The following is a 14,715-nucleotide window of genomic DNA, read 5'->3' as shown; positions in this document are numbered from 1 at the left end:
AAACTCATCCAAGTGGACCTTCAGTCCTTTGGGTACACTGCTACAGACACAAGATGATGGTTCACAGATCCAAGATTACATGAGCGACAGAGTAGGATGAAAACAAGTGAAAATTCTGAAAGTAAATCATGAACCCACTGTGACAAGGGAATGCACAAATTTCAACGTGATCTTTACAATAAACAAAGTGAATAAACCTCCCAAGATGCAACTCCTACAGATTTGAATCGTAGGCATCGTGGTCTGAAAGAAGAAAATACATATTTAGACCTTTGCTGCTCCAAAGCCTCCTGCCACAAAGCAGAGCTGAGAACAGGAACAGTTACACAAGAACTTAAACAGCAATTGACATAGACTGGAATGCAGAACAGCAAAGGCCCAAATATGTATTGAAACCACTTTATATGCTCAAATGAATTCTGTGGGTCACGTGATTTCCAGAAAGAGACAAGAAACCATACTGGTTAAGGAGGTCACAGATGAATGAACTAATCACGTAGCAATGCAAGTACATTTATGATCATCCAGGTGCACGTTTAACGTGTAACAATAAATGTTACAATAACATTTGTAATTGTAACAATTCCAATTGTTACAATAACAATTGTTGTTGTTAACAATAACTAGCTCTCTAGTTCTCTCCACACATTCAAATCCATAATACATATTGGACTGTGTACTCACATCCAAACATCTTACAGACTCAAGCATATTTAAGAACAGAATGTGTTTTTCTTGTGCTGTACTTTTTCTATGTTCTAGAATGCTGCAGGCAATGTCACAATGGAGGGGAAGGAGAACTTGCTTCTCTGGAGAGGTGGACCTGGTTGATCAAGCACAGACAAGTTGGTGCCAAAGACTGATCAGTGGACCACATACCAACCAGATGCAGTGCCTGGTTGTTGGCACAAAGATAGGCCAAAGAGGATTCAAAATAAACAGGAAATGCTGGGGATGCTCAGCAGATCAGAGGAGAGCGACAGGGTTAATATTTCAAGTTCACAAATTTCATTTGAACTAGAAAAACTAGTGTGGTTTAAACTGCAGCAGAAGCAGTAGAGGGAACAAATAAGTTTTGTGATAGGCCGAGGATTAGGATAGTTCAGGTTGTAAATGCTGAGGGGCAGCCAAGAGATACTGATGAAGGATCTTTAATCTTAGTCGATCTGCCTGGGGAAGAGTAAATAGAGGAAGGTGAATCAGACCAGAAAAAACAGCACTGAAGCTTAAGCTGAAGAACAAAGCAGATGCTGGAAATCAAAATAAAATGTTGGAAATACATCAGATAGCTCCAGGAAGAGAAAAACTTCAGCTCTATGACCCTGCATCAGAACTGGCTAATTCTGACAAGCAAAGGCTGGTTATCTGAAATCACAGAATTCAATATAGAGTCTGAGAGCATCGATGTGACTTACCACATGCTGTTCCAGCTACCATGGGGCTATGATAGAATGTTGCAGGCAAACAATGGAGGTCAGTATGGGTTAGAGGTGGAGACAGGAAGATAGAGGGAGAACTGGGAAGGGGGAGGTGAAGAGAGGGACAGAGGAACTATCTAAAGTTGGAGAAGTCAATGTTTGCTGGGCTGCAAACTGCCCAAGCGAAATATGAGGTGCTGTTCTTCCAATTTCCGGTGGACCTCACTATGTCACTGGAGGAGGCCCATGACAGAAAGGTCAGACTGGGAGTGGGAGGGGGAGTTGAAGTGCTCAGCCACCAGGAGATCAGGTTGGTTAAGGCGGACTGAGCGAAAGTGTTGAGTGAATCGATCGCCAAGCCTGCGTTTGGTTTCACCGATGTAAAGAAGTTGACATCTAGAGCAGCGGATACAATAGATGAGGTTGGAGGAGGTGCAGGTGAACCTCTGTCTCACCTGGAAAGACTGTTTGGGTCCTTGGATGGAGTTGAGGGGGGAGGTAAAGGGACAGGTGTTGCATCTCCTGCGGTTGTCTTCCATTATAGATGAGGCTCTCACTAGGGCCTCTTCTACATCCCGCAGCTCCACTCTTGCTCCCCCTCCCCCCATTCGTAACAAGGACAGAATCCCACTCATTCTCACCTTCCACCCCATCAGCCAGCATATCCAACAAATCATCCTCCAACATTTCCATCACCTACAACGGGACCCCACTACTGGCCACATCTTCCCATACCCTCCCCTTTCTGCTTTCCGCAAAGACTGTTCCCTCTAACTCCCTGGTCCACTCGTCCCTTCCTACCCAAACCACCCCGTCCCCGAGCACTTTCCCCTGCAACCGCACGAGATGCAACACCTGTCCCTTTACCTCCCCCCTCAACTCCATCCAAGGACCCAAACAGTCATTCCAGGTGAGACAGAGGTTCACCTGCACCTCCTCCAACCTCATCTATTGTATCCGCTGCTCTAGATGTCAACTTCTTTACATCGGCGAAACCAAACGCAGGCTCGGCGATCGTTTCGCTCAACATTTTCGCTCAGTCCGCCTTAACCAACCTGATCTCCCGGTGGCTGAGCACTTCAACTCCCGCTCCCAGTCTGACCTTTCTGTCATAGGCCTCCTCCAGTGCCATAGTGAGGCCCACCGGAAATTGGAGGAACAGCACCTCATATTTCGCTTGGGCAGCTTGCAGCCCAACAGTATGAACATTGACTTCTCCAACCTTAGATAGTTCCTCTGTCCCTCTCTTCCCCTCCCCCTTCCCAGTTCTCCCTCTATCTTCCTGTCTCCACCTATATCCTTCCTTTGTCCCGCCCCCCTGACATCAGTCTGAAGAAGGGTCTCGACCCGAAACGTCACCCATTCCTTCTCTCCTGAGATGCTGCCTGACCTGCTGAGTTACTCCAGCATTTTGTGAAATAAATACCTTCGATTTGTACCAGCATCTGTAGTTATTTTCTTACAGTATGGGTTAGAGAATCATTGCCTCATCAGAAAGTTGTATTGGTCTTTGGTGAGGAGAGTGGAAGGGCATCTCCTTTCATCACATGTGAAGGTGTGAGGAGGAATGGCCTACGGAGATAGGAGTACAAACCTGGGATATGCTGAGAGAAGAGTCCGTTTGGAATGCAACAGGAGAGGGGAAGTCACATGGATGGTGAGGCTTGTGGGATAGGAGGTAAAGACAAGTACCTCCCTATCTCCCTATCTTTGCACTGGGTTAGGAGAGACGGGGAGAGAAGTAATTCAGAAAACAGATGAAAGCTCTCGTTAGTCATGGTGGAGGTAATTTCTACATGGTGAAACCATAATGTATAAAAATAGCTTTTATTAAAATCTGACAATGTGCACTTTATCCACTTTAGCATTATGGAGGGCAGTGTACATGGACGATCATAAGGTTCCACAATACGTTGAGTTTTACAGTTTAGTCGGTGCAGCCAATGTGTGTAATAAAGAGCAATTGGAGGAGCTGTTAGAGCTACTCAGTGGCAGATCTCAAGCTTAATCCCAGGAAGACAGGGCAGCACGTTGTACAGTTCCTTGGACTAGTTCTTTGATTTGGTCCATACTACAAGCAAAATTTCAGGAATAGTGGCAACCAAACTTAATAATATCGGTTAGATGACTGGAGGATGATGGGCGGACTCCAGCTAGCAGCATGTGGCAAGCCTCAGTTATATTCAGAGCCTACGCCACTTGCACCAGAAGTATTAGTGCTGGAATAGATGCTCAAACTTTCAAACAAGTTGGACTGAAATTATAAATACACCTTCATATTTTACCCAGTTTGGAGGGAAGGTCTAATTACAGAACCTGGCAATACAGCAAGGCTTTAAGTAGCAGAATACACATGTTATTAGCAAATGAATCTTTGTATTGTAGGGTACAAGGTGACACATTATGATAGTGAGAATAAGCAAACAATATTCCTCAGAAAAATTAAATGGATTATATTCACTAAATCAGGATGCAGGCAAACCACAAGAGACTGGTTAAAGAACCATTCTTCAATGAGGGCCAACAAGCCAAGCCATTGGCAGCTCCCAATCTAGCTCTTTGACTAATTGTTTACATTCCACATTAAATGGGGCCAAATTATATATGCAAGCACAGCTGTGTTTGTTGTGTTAACAAAGATCACTATCAACTTGACTGACAGCACAAAGGTAAATTGCTATTGACAAACTATTACATAATTGGAGATTGAAACTATTAGAAAATGACTGCTATTGGTTATGTACAGGAGATAGGATCAATAAAGATAAATAAGATAGGGCTAGTGTAACAGGAATGTATATTAAAATGAAACATTAAAATTCAGTATGTTCAAGCCTTGTTTATGTTCGGATATGTTCTGAATTTGAGCATAATTTAGAACATTACAAAACATACAAATTTAAATGAAAATTGCCTACCTAGATGTAACTCAAGAAACCTAGAATAATTTGCTGCATCACTATCTTCTTTTTATTGCATTGTGGGTTTTTTTAAAGAGGTCTTGCACAATTCCATTGACATCGTTTGAAAGATGGATTTTATCCAAAAAATAATAAAGGCATTACAGACAGAGAGAGAGACTCAGGGATTTTTGGCTACAGTGAAAATCATGAATTCTGATTTCAACAACAAAAATGCACCCCTGAAGGAAATGGGCTACCTGACAACCATAATGAGAAAGGTGGAGGAACTATGTAAACAATGCTGTTAAGACTTAGCTGCTGATATTTTGGCAGCACTATATTTTGATGTAGTGGTGGATGAAAATACAGATAAATGTGATGTTTCACAATTATCTGTTTTTGTTTCTTCAACGAATCATTTCAGAGAAACTGCTGTGTTTAATACCTTGAAAGTTGAAAGAAAAAAGTGGGCAACACTTAGACTGCCCTACCTTTTGCTGAGAATGATGGTCATGTATCATCTGTGTCCATCGACAATGCACCCATTGTGAGGAAAGAGTAGATTGACTTGACTGAGGAAATATCCAAATTACAATTTTTCTCTGCATCATTAGCCAAGAAACAATTGCGGGCAAAAGAAATGGTGACAGGTGAACTATCATGCAGTTGATTGCAGAGGTTGTCAATATTATTGTTCCAAGTTCTCAAAATCAAGTATTTGGGGTAGCTCAGAGAATGAGAATGCACAATGATTCAAGATAGTTATCTTATAGCAGGGTCATTGTCATATTCAAGTCTGTATGTTTCATTTTTTTTCTCCTTAGTACCTAATCAGATGTACAGCACTTTGGTCAACGTGGGTTGTTTTTAAATGTGCTATACAAATAAAATTGACTTGACTTGACTCCCTCAGATTCAAATTTCTTGAAAGGGAAGGAGACTTGGAATATTCAGAATGGATAAACCGGCATTTGTGACCGACATCTCTTACTATTAAAATGCAACAAATCTCCAGTTAGATGGGAAAATAACCTTTCCACATTGCCAGTCATTTTTCCAAACAAAATTGTATAATTTTCAGCAGTTCACTTTTAAAAACTCAGTCTTTGCAAAGATTTAGAAATATTTCAATTGAAATTAATTTCTGCAAGTGTAGAAGTTCAGGAAGAACCGAGGATGAAATTCTAGTCTAAATTGAATAGGAGGAGCCACAAGTGTTTGTCATGTTTATTTTAACATGCAAACTGCTGTACAATTCCCGATCAAAGTTTAAACTGTGTCTACCATTTCCAGAACTTGGCCCTAATAGATAATTTCAAACATTGACAGCTTGTTCACCTCTAATACCCATTTTTAACAATGAATGTTAAGGGAAAAAAAGGAACACATTTGATCTGTTTGTGTCAGATTGTGATGACAGACTACAAGCACTACAAAAATAATGGATAATTTCCCTCGAAGGCCTAGCCTAATACAACCATCTTCAACGTACACAGTTCTGCACCATGGCCAACCTGCCCAAGCTTACACCAACAGGAACAATGGAGATTGTGACAGAGGATGGGTGCGGCAGTGTCCTCCAAGACTGGGAAGAGATTTGGAGCAATATAAACCTTCCAATTTGAAAGACTTTCCAAAACCAAGTGTTTATCATCATGCTGGCTGGCTGTCCTATGCATGAGTAGCCATCAGTGCTACTGGCATAAACCTACTTATCCAGACAGAAGAAACCAAGGGACTCAAGCTGAATGACCTCAGACATATTTTGAACAGAGAATGGCAAAGCAAATCTGCGTAGGTCATGGACAATAATTCCGTTTCACAATTCGTCCACCGCAGACCTCAGGATTGTGAATAACACATCCTTGCTCGAATCTAATCTACACTTGGATTGGGTCTTCAGATTTGTGGCTTGTAAATTTTCACGTAGCACTTATTTTGGGGAGAAGAGGTGAACATTGAGACTGAAATAAACCATATGGAGTTAATTCTGCTCATAGCATTTTTCTTGAGTTGCGAGGGAAAATCATGTTTACTGCACATCCTGGAGAGAACCCACACTGAGTACTTCACTGGCCAGGGGAAAACAGTGTGATAACTTTCATGCAGTAATCAGCAACATTTGTGCAATTTTCTGAACATCGAAGTACAAGGCTTTTGAATTAAGCCCAGCTTAATGTATAGACTTGGCTGCTATTATGATAAACATAGGAAGACATGAACCATAATGCTCTGACATTAGATGATTGGCTTTTAATGCAATTGAATCACCATGCTTCCTGAATGGCAGCAACAAAGCTAATTTTGAACATTTTTTAAAAGCAAATTCTAAGACCAGTGCAGGCCACATTGTCCATGACATCACAAGTGTGGACACTCCATTCCACTTCAGGAATAAGGTTTACCCCTTATTATAAAGCAAAATTCACACAAAGGGAGTCATGGAAATTGAAAGTTAAGTTTATATGTATAAAAATGCAGTACCAGGTCCCTTCTCATGCAAGCCCCGATCACAAAATAGGTTCAAATGTATATTGCATGCATTTGTTACCTGACACTCCTAATTGCCAATGCGAACTATAAAGGAGAGAGAAAGGATGTTAGCAAAGATAGCAGCAGTTTCACAATTCATGTAAATATTTCATGTGAACGTCTGAAGTAGATCGCAACTGGTTTGAGAATGTGTTTACAACCTTCCCAAATTTCATTTACCAAATTCTATGTTTCACCTATTATCCAAGCAAGCTCTGTACACAATTACTCATATGCCATTCAAACTATATGAAACATTGCAATCTTCTCACAACTCAACAGAAATCACAAGATAGCTCAAAGTCAAAGAGAAATAGTTTCAAAGTCAAATCTTAAAATGTCATGAGTAAACAAGTTGAAAAGCATTAAGAATTCCTCCATAGCATCTTTCCATACATTCACTTCACATATTGATAGGTTTTGTCTTCTCCTCGAGTGTTAGAACTGCAAATGGAACTAGCAATTTCATTACTTTAGTGAAGATACTCAACCAATTAATTTACTACTTTAAGTACCACAAATGCTAGCTTAGAGGGAATATACAATGTTTAGAACTTCTGGATATGTAAATATGTTCATTTCATCATCTGCTTGGATTATTGAGCAGCAGCATCTTCGGTAGGCCTGATAGATTATACACTTTTCCAGTATTGTACATAGATTATTCACATTTGTTTATGCAAATATTACCCAGATTTGCCACTCCGTTTTGGGAAACTTCACATTAACAGAATTGGGAGAACATTTCAATGTGTAGTTATGTGTATGGACATCCGCAGAGCTCAGAGACCAACAGCTGATCTTGCTACTACCATTCACCATGTAAATCAATAACATCATGCTTGAAAGTGGCAGATGGACACAAGTGGAGAATGGGTCATATCTTTTCTTACTGCTACAGGTATGTTCCAAGCCACACACCTGTACTTGATACCGCAAGTACATTTCAATGCATATTTACTGTACCTTTATTAACCAGAACCAGGCTCCTCTTCAATTTAGAGGATACCCCTTTCAAGAATCTCCATCCTCAACTCCTTGTCCATTTCTAGAATTATATAATTTTCATTCTCCAAAGTGCCACTTTCCCATATCTCACAAAAACAGTGTTGTGTTCAATAAATCACCGGATTCAGACAGAGTTTGATTCACTAAGTATTTTATTACACTACTAATTAAGAGCAGATACGTACACTAACTCCCTCCTACACGCTCAAGGGGCCCACTTGTTACAGCAAGCAGTAAACAACTTGAACTAACAACCTGTGACAGGACTGTGCCATCATAGGGAGAGAACGCTGCACTTGCAAACTGCGTGCTGGTGAAAACATTACGGACCTGGTGGCCCACATGCCACAACAGGTTAAGGCCTTGAATAAAGTTGGCAAACAATTGCAAAATGAGACCACGGAGAGCGCATGGTGGAATTGGTGGTCTTTAATCTATAAATAGATCAATAAAATCCTTCCTCCCTGCCCCTTTCAGACATGATCCGATTTTGAGCCTAAACAATAAAGGCCATTGCTCCTCCATCTATGTGTACAAGTTTCCACAAACTTAAAGGGTAAATAGAACAAGAGAACAAAGAAACCAGAGTTAGAAAAGGGAAAGAAATTGGTACAAAAGGATGACTAAATGTTTTCACAAGATAAAGAGAACTGCCAAGCATTACATGGGTCTCTTAAAAACATACAAAGCATTCACCTTTTTCAGCCTTCATAGTAGACTTGGTGGAAACATAAGCATACAAAAAGGTGATAAATTATCCAACCAATACAAAACTAAGTGATCATGCTGAAAACAACTTGGTTTAAACAAACAAATTTCTCCATTCCAAAATTGATCCCATGGTAATAAAGGCAGAGAGGGAATGGAGATGCCAAAGTCTGCTATTTAAAATCTTTGATAAAAGGTTCAGGAGATTACCGATAATCTAAAGGGTCTGTCCCACTTCGGCAATTTTTTCGGCGACTGCTGGCGACTGTCAAAGTCGTAGCAGATCGCTGAACTTTTCTTTTACCCGACGACAATGACCACGACAATGCAGAGTCAGGTCGAGATTACAGCGTCTTCCGAAACATCGCGAAAATTCCCACGCTGTCAAAGCTTCTCCGGCGTCCTGGTTTTCGCTGAAATCACTGACAAGTCGGTAAGTACTTGAGAGTTTTGAACTATAACACCTTGTATGGGTTACTTAAAAAACAAGCTTCACTGTAACAAGGAATAAACCGGATTTACTTCCAGTTTACTAATAGCTGTATTTAAAAAAATAATTTTATAAGTTGTTCAGTGGATTTTTGTGAAAAGTGTGTGGGCATTCTTTGAAAACGCAAGGGAAATGCATATCTGGTTTCTGGGTTGAATATCTGGGTTTGGAGCCAACTTTAAATGTAATGGCTGAGGCCAAAAACATCACGAAAATTCCCACGCTTACCTGACCGTCAAACTGTCGCCTCCAATCTACCTGTCAAATGTCCTGACAGTAAATAAATTGGTTAAACACAAGCATTTTATGGCATTTTGAAATGACTTTACTTATTTTAATATTATGTGCTTCTAAATGCATCTTAAGAGAACCTATCAAACCTGGGGACAGCATGCGACAGCGACCGCAATAAGCTACGATGCCTGGCGACAAGCCAGCTGTCGCCGAGAGATTTCAAACCGTTTGATTTCTCGGTGACGCGCCGAGATCCACTACGATCTTTGGAAGACTCCTCACGATCATGCCCGCGACACCCCGGCGAATGTTCGGCGACAGCCTAATCGCCGGCAGTCGCCTTAAAATCGCCTAAGTGGGACAGGCCCTTAACCCTACTATAATAATTGTGGGAAAATTTCTGTAATCTATATTAGGATGGCATACCTGGACAAACATCTTTTAATCTCATCAATTCACATCAAGCCTTGTCGAGCACCAAGGTAATTAATGAAGGTGTTAAGAAGGGCCAACATGTGTGATAAATTAAATTTACTAATTAGGTATTTGATAAGGCTTCACATAAGATTATTAACAAAAAATTCACATGTATGAAATTGGAGGCTTTTTATCGACGGCTTGTGCTATTAAGGAGAATCACTTTAAATCTTCAAACTTCACCACTGAGCTGAGAGTACTGGGTTTCCAAGGCATCATTTGGTAATTTGTATTCAGAGATCAGTGACTCAATCCCTCTTTGGAACATTGGAGGGAAGGCGGAGCAAGATAAGGGGGAGTGGAGGGGGAAAGGGTATATTCCGATTCAATAACAAGATTTTTCTTTTTAAATTACTTGAAATATTGGAGTAGGAAGTAAAAATCAAGGAATAATTTACTTTTTTCATCGTTTTGTATTTCCATAGGATATTGGGGCCAGCCAGCAGAGTATACTCTGGCTCAAAGTAATCCTGACCCCACTTCCCATTCCCACCCCCCCCCCCCCCCCCCCCAGGCCTATTCTCTCATGCCCAGTTCTCCCACTGGTTGCCACACCTGGGGAAATTCAGTGGCCAATTAATCTGATAATTTACACATATTTGGGTTGTGAGAAGAAATTAGAGTACTTTTAGAAAACTCAAATAGTCATTGGGAAGATGTGGAAATTCCACATAGATAGCACCCAAGGTCAGAATCAAACCCAGGTCATCGGAGCTACCTACAGCAGTACTATGCAAAGGAAAATCTGAAACACCAAATAAACAAACCTTTGACTTGACCATCATTAAAACTTGCTGATGTCACCTAACAAAATGGCATTTTGGACAGATGTGCAGAATGGAAAAAGAGTTGAGTAATTATAAAGGTGATATTGGATTACAGTGAGAAGCAAGTGGCCTAGATCAACAAGTGGAATCATTGTGAGTAAAGAAGTAAAAAGGAAGAATGCTTTGAATGAAGTAGCATGTTGGCTCCAAAACAGTGACCATACTGTTGGATAGAATCAAATCAAGAAATAAAAGCTAGTAATTCAATAATCATGGGAAACAAATCTTCACTTAGAATGGACTGATTAAATTGGCAGTGTCTTGAGAAGCAAACGATGGAATGCATTTGAGATAGATTCCTAAATGTTGTGAATACAAGCAAGAAACAGGCTATTTTTGGTCAGAGTCAGAACTGCAAAGCATGGAAACAGCGTTGGCGGCACGGTGGCGCAGCGGTAGAGTTGCTGCCTTACAACTAATTCAGCGCCGGAGACTCAGGTTCGATCCTGACTACGGGTGCTGTACTGTACGGAGTTTGTACGTTCTCCCCGTGACCTGCGTGGGTTTTCTCCGAGATCTTCCGTTTCCTCCCACACTCCAAAGACGTACAGGTTTGTAGGTTAATTGGCTGGGCAAATGTAAAAATTGTCCGTAGTGGATGTAGGATAGTGTTAATGTGCGGGGATCGCTGGGCAGCGCAGACCCGGTGGGCCGAAGGGCCTGTTTCTGCGCTGTATCTCTAAATCTAAAAAAAATCTAAAATCTAAACATTTAAAAGACACTTGGACGGGTACATGGACAGGAAAAGATGAAGCACATGAATGAAATGTAGGCAAACGAAACTAGCTTAGATGGTGCATCTTGGTCAGCATGGATGAGCTGAGCCAAAGAGCCCGTTTTCGTGCTGTATGGTTCTATGACTATAAGGCAAACTAAAAGGGACTAAAAATTGAGAGATCCCCTGACCACTGCTAACTGATTTGTACTAAGATTAATCCAGGCTTTATGGATAGCAAGAAATTGGAGGAGCCAATCATTACAACCATGACCTTACCAACCAACCGAGGAGATTCAAACTGCTACACCCCTGCTACTGATACTTCTCATCTGTGACCAAATGGTGGCATATTCTTGAAATGCTGAATGGCCTACTCCATATTCTATTGAGTTAATCTTTGGCATGTTATACAACTTGATCAAAAGAGAGCAATTTTGGCCTAATTGAAGACCCTCAATGAACCTGATTTTCTGTCACTGTACAATATCTACAGATTGAATTGCTTCTAAAATGCATGTATTTTTAAATTAAGATTTCTCCCCTCTGGAATCAGGCTTGGAAAGCTGCTACTTTTCCAGTTTGTGATATTTTATGGCATCTCATTTCTGTTGGTCCCAAGATGCCCCTTATTTACATTTTTCAATTGACAGTTGGAGTTGGTATTTCCTCAAAATCAAACAATTCACCTCTCAAGGCTGAAAGTGAAAGTTTGTAGTGTTGCACTAGGTCCAATTTACCGTCCAATGAGAGACTGACCTTTCCCGATAGAGAAAACCCTAGTAAATCTACTGGCTTTTGACCAATCAGAAAATCTACCCAGTTAGATAGCACACAATGATAAAACCACCAAAGACAGCAACAGGAAGCAGTCCTATCTTGAGCATTTTATGCCAATCTTATACCCAATTTGAATTTTAACTTCACCTGACTTGTTCATGAACAAAGTTTAAAATGTTTAATTCTAACAATAAAAGGAAGAGTTCTTTGAAGGGAATCTGTTCTTTAGCAATACAGACAAGTCTCCAGCATTGCCATGAAAAATAACCAAGTGGCAAGATACATTAATGAACGACATCTCTACCCGAAAAATTAACCATCCCTCTGCCTCCACAGATGCTGCCTGATCAGCTAAGCTCCTCCAGCAATTAGGATTTGGCTCCAGATCACCGAATCGACGGTTTCTCCTCTCCAGCCTAGGAAGTCGTGCTCTTGAAATGGACCTCAATCCATCTTTTCATTGTAGTTGGTGAGTTGTGCACTTCTCGTACTTTATTTTAAAATTAAATATTTGTACTTTTCTTTTACTTTCACTATATATTCTAGACACATGCAGCTCAGAGATTTGCATCTCCAGTTCATTGTCGTCAAGATTCTTAAATGCTATGCCAACAACAGATCAGTGTGCATTACCAATGACGGACTTCAAACTATCAGCAGAGTGGTTACAATGTACATTGGATAAGCGATTCATGTATTCATCCAGCCTGGTCATACAGATGCTTCACGATTCACATCTGAATCAGCACCTAAGAGTTGGTGTTTAAACAGACTACGATAGACATGGAGAGAATGTATGGATAAGAGCTATAGTATATCAAGACTTGCCTTTAAAATGCCAGATTCTGAAATTGAAGTAAGAAGAAACATTTCCAATATCTAAATCACTGACTTCGAATAGAAATAAAATAACAGCATCTCTCCACTTACCTCAGTTAAATTAAGATCTAAGAGCTCAATGAGGTCACAGCATATGCATTTATTGCACTTTGAACACAAGTATATATTTCATTACACAAACATTGCCGAGGTACCCATTAGAACCCGTTTACTAATATAAAGTAGTTACCCGTGTTACACAAACTGGTTTTTGAACACCACACCCATTTCTATTATTTGCCTAAAAATACAATTATAGTGAAGTAATAAGCTCAGCTGATCAAATACCTGCACATTTCATTCATTATTTACAGCTTTATTTGCTATGCTCATACTGTTAACAATTATAACAGTTATTCCAGGACCCTTTTACCCTTCTTGAAAAATGTATGGCTTCCATGATTTTGGTGAATATAAATACATTGAAATATTATTGTACAGGTCAAAGCAGCATTAAGACAATTCAGGCATTATGTTACATCATGCACAGAAATGACTAGTAAATTGCATGCTGAAAGAAAGAAATATTCAGCAAACCTGTGAAGAGGTTTATATACTCTAGCAGGGGTGCATCAATTGTTTAGTTAATCTATCATTGAATTCTGGTGTCACATATCATAGCGTTGCAAAAAAATGCTCAGCTCAAAATACTAGCAAACCGAGTATGCAGTAATCAGCCAGACAACTACAATTCTGGATTACCTTAAATGACCATGGTTCAGAACCATTTTGTATGTTAAATCCAAGTTAATTGTTGGGTTTAAAAAAATCTATTATTCCAACAGTAGAAAAAAAGACTGCTGTGGTTACTGCAAAAACAAAAGCAGCAAGCACTATTCTTCCTGATTTCAAACAAAATATAGAAGGGTGACTAAAACAGCTCCAAAGGAGGTGCTAAGCAACTGGAACCAAACAAATAAACGTGCACTCTATTCAACCAGTTACCTGTAGGTATAGAGAAAGTCTGGCATCTGACTATTCAGAATCAAAGTTATACTGAAGCAATTTGATCTCTTCAGTGAAGTAACCTGCTTATATCAACACATGAATAGCCATCAGGAGTGCTCAAAAGATAACTGGTAGCTCAATGAAAGTCAGCCAAGAAAACATTATTCACTGGAAGGTTTTTGTTCCAAGAATTGCCTCTAGCTCAAATTTGATATGTTTTCAAAAAGAAGGACACAATACCCTCTGTCACAGAAAACAGACAATAAGACAATTTAACTGATGTATTCAAAGGTTTCAAAGTGATCAGGTGATCCAATTATATGAACAAATCCCATTAACTGAATTTAATGTATTGAGTTAGCTTAAAAGGGTGCAATGGATTTTTCATACCAATAACACCAAGCCCAACACCCTGCATTTTAAATATTTTCACCTCAACAAATGAATCACTTTTCATGAACCACTCCAGATTCAATGACCACCATCATTACTGTGGCAGGTTTTATGGGACAGGATTGTTTATGTCTAAATTACTGTCTCAAAATTCACTCAATGCAATGACTGGAACTGGACCAGTACATTTAATTAAGCTGTATCAACTTCACACAGAAGATGACCCAGTTAATCAGAAAAGTATAACTTATTAGGCTAAAGTAAAACTGCATCAAATACACAAACGCTCAACCAGAAATGGTTCAGGAGGGTTAACAGCAGCATACCTCATGCGCAAACACACATTTCAGAAAACTGCTGTTGGCTTCTTGCAAGCAAGAATAATTTAGCTTTATCCAAGAGA

The 14,715-nt window shown here is 40.0% G+C and overlaps 1 protein-coding gene across 2 annotated transcripts in view; it reads right to left on the bottom strand.

The window, feature by feature from the left end:
- LOC144594547 (jupiter microtubule associated homolog 1-like) overlaps window positions 1-14,715 on the bottom strand; it is a 33,626-nt gene that overhangs the window by 629 nt on the left and 18,282 nt on the right. The window contains exons 6-7 of one of the 2 annotated variants that reach the window (XM_078401238.1): window positions 11,581-11,586; window positions 6,873-6,898 (exon numbers count right to left, since the gene is read on the bottom strand). The exons of the other annotated variant lie outside the window; for it this stretch is intronic. Of the exons in view, the coding sequence (XP_078257364.1) occupies window positions 6,873-6,898; window positions 11,581-11,586 (32 nt within the window). The remainder of the gene's footprint in view (window positions 1-6,872; window positions 6,899-11,580; window positions 11,587-14,715) is intronic. 2 annotated transcript variants of the gene reach the window in all.

This window comes from Rhinoraja longicauda, chromosome 6, assembly GCF_053455715.1.
Source record: "Rhinoraja longicauda isolate Sanriku21f chromosome 6, sRhiLon1.1, whole genome shotgun sequence".
Taxonomy (NCBI): Eukaryota; Metazoa; Chordata; class Chondrichthyes; order Rajiformes; family Arhynchobatidae; genus Rhinoraja; species Rhinoraja longicauda.
This window is presented reverse-complemented; position numbering and strand designations above follow the sequence as displayed.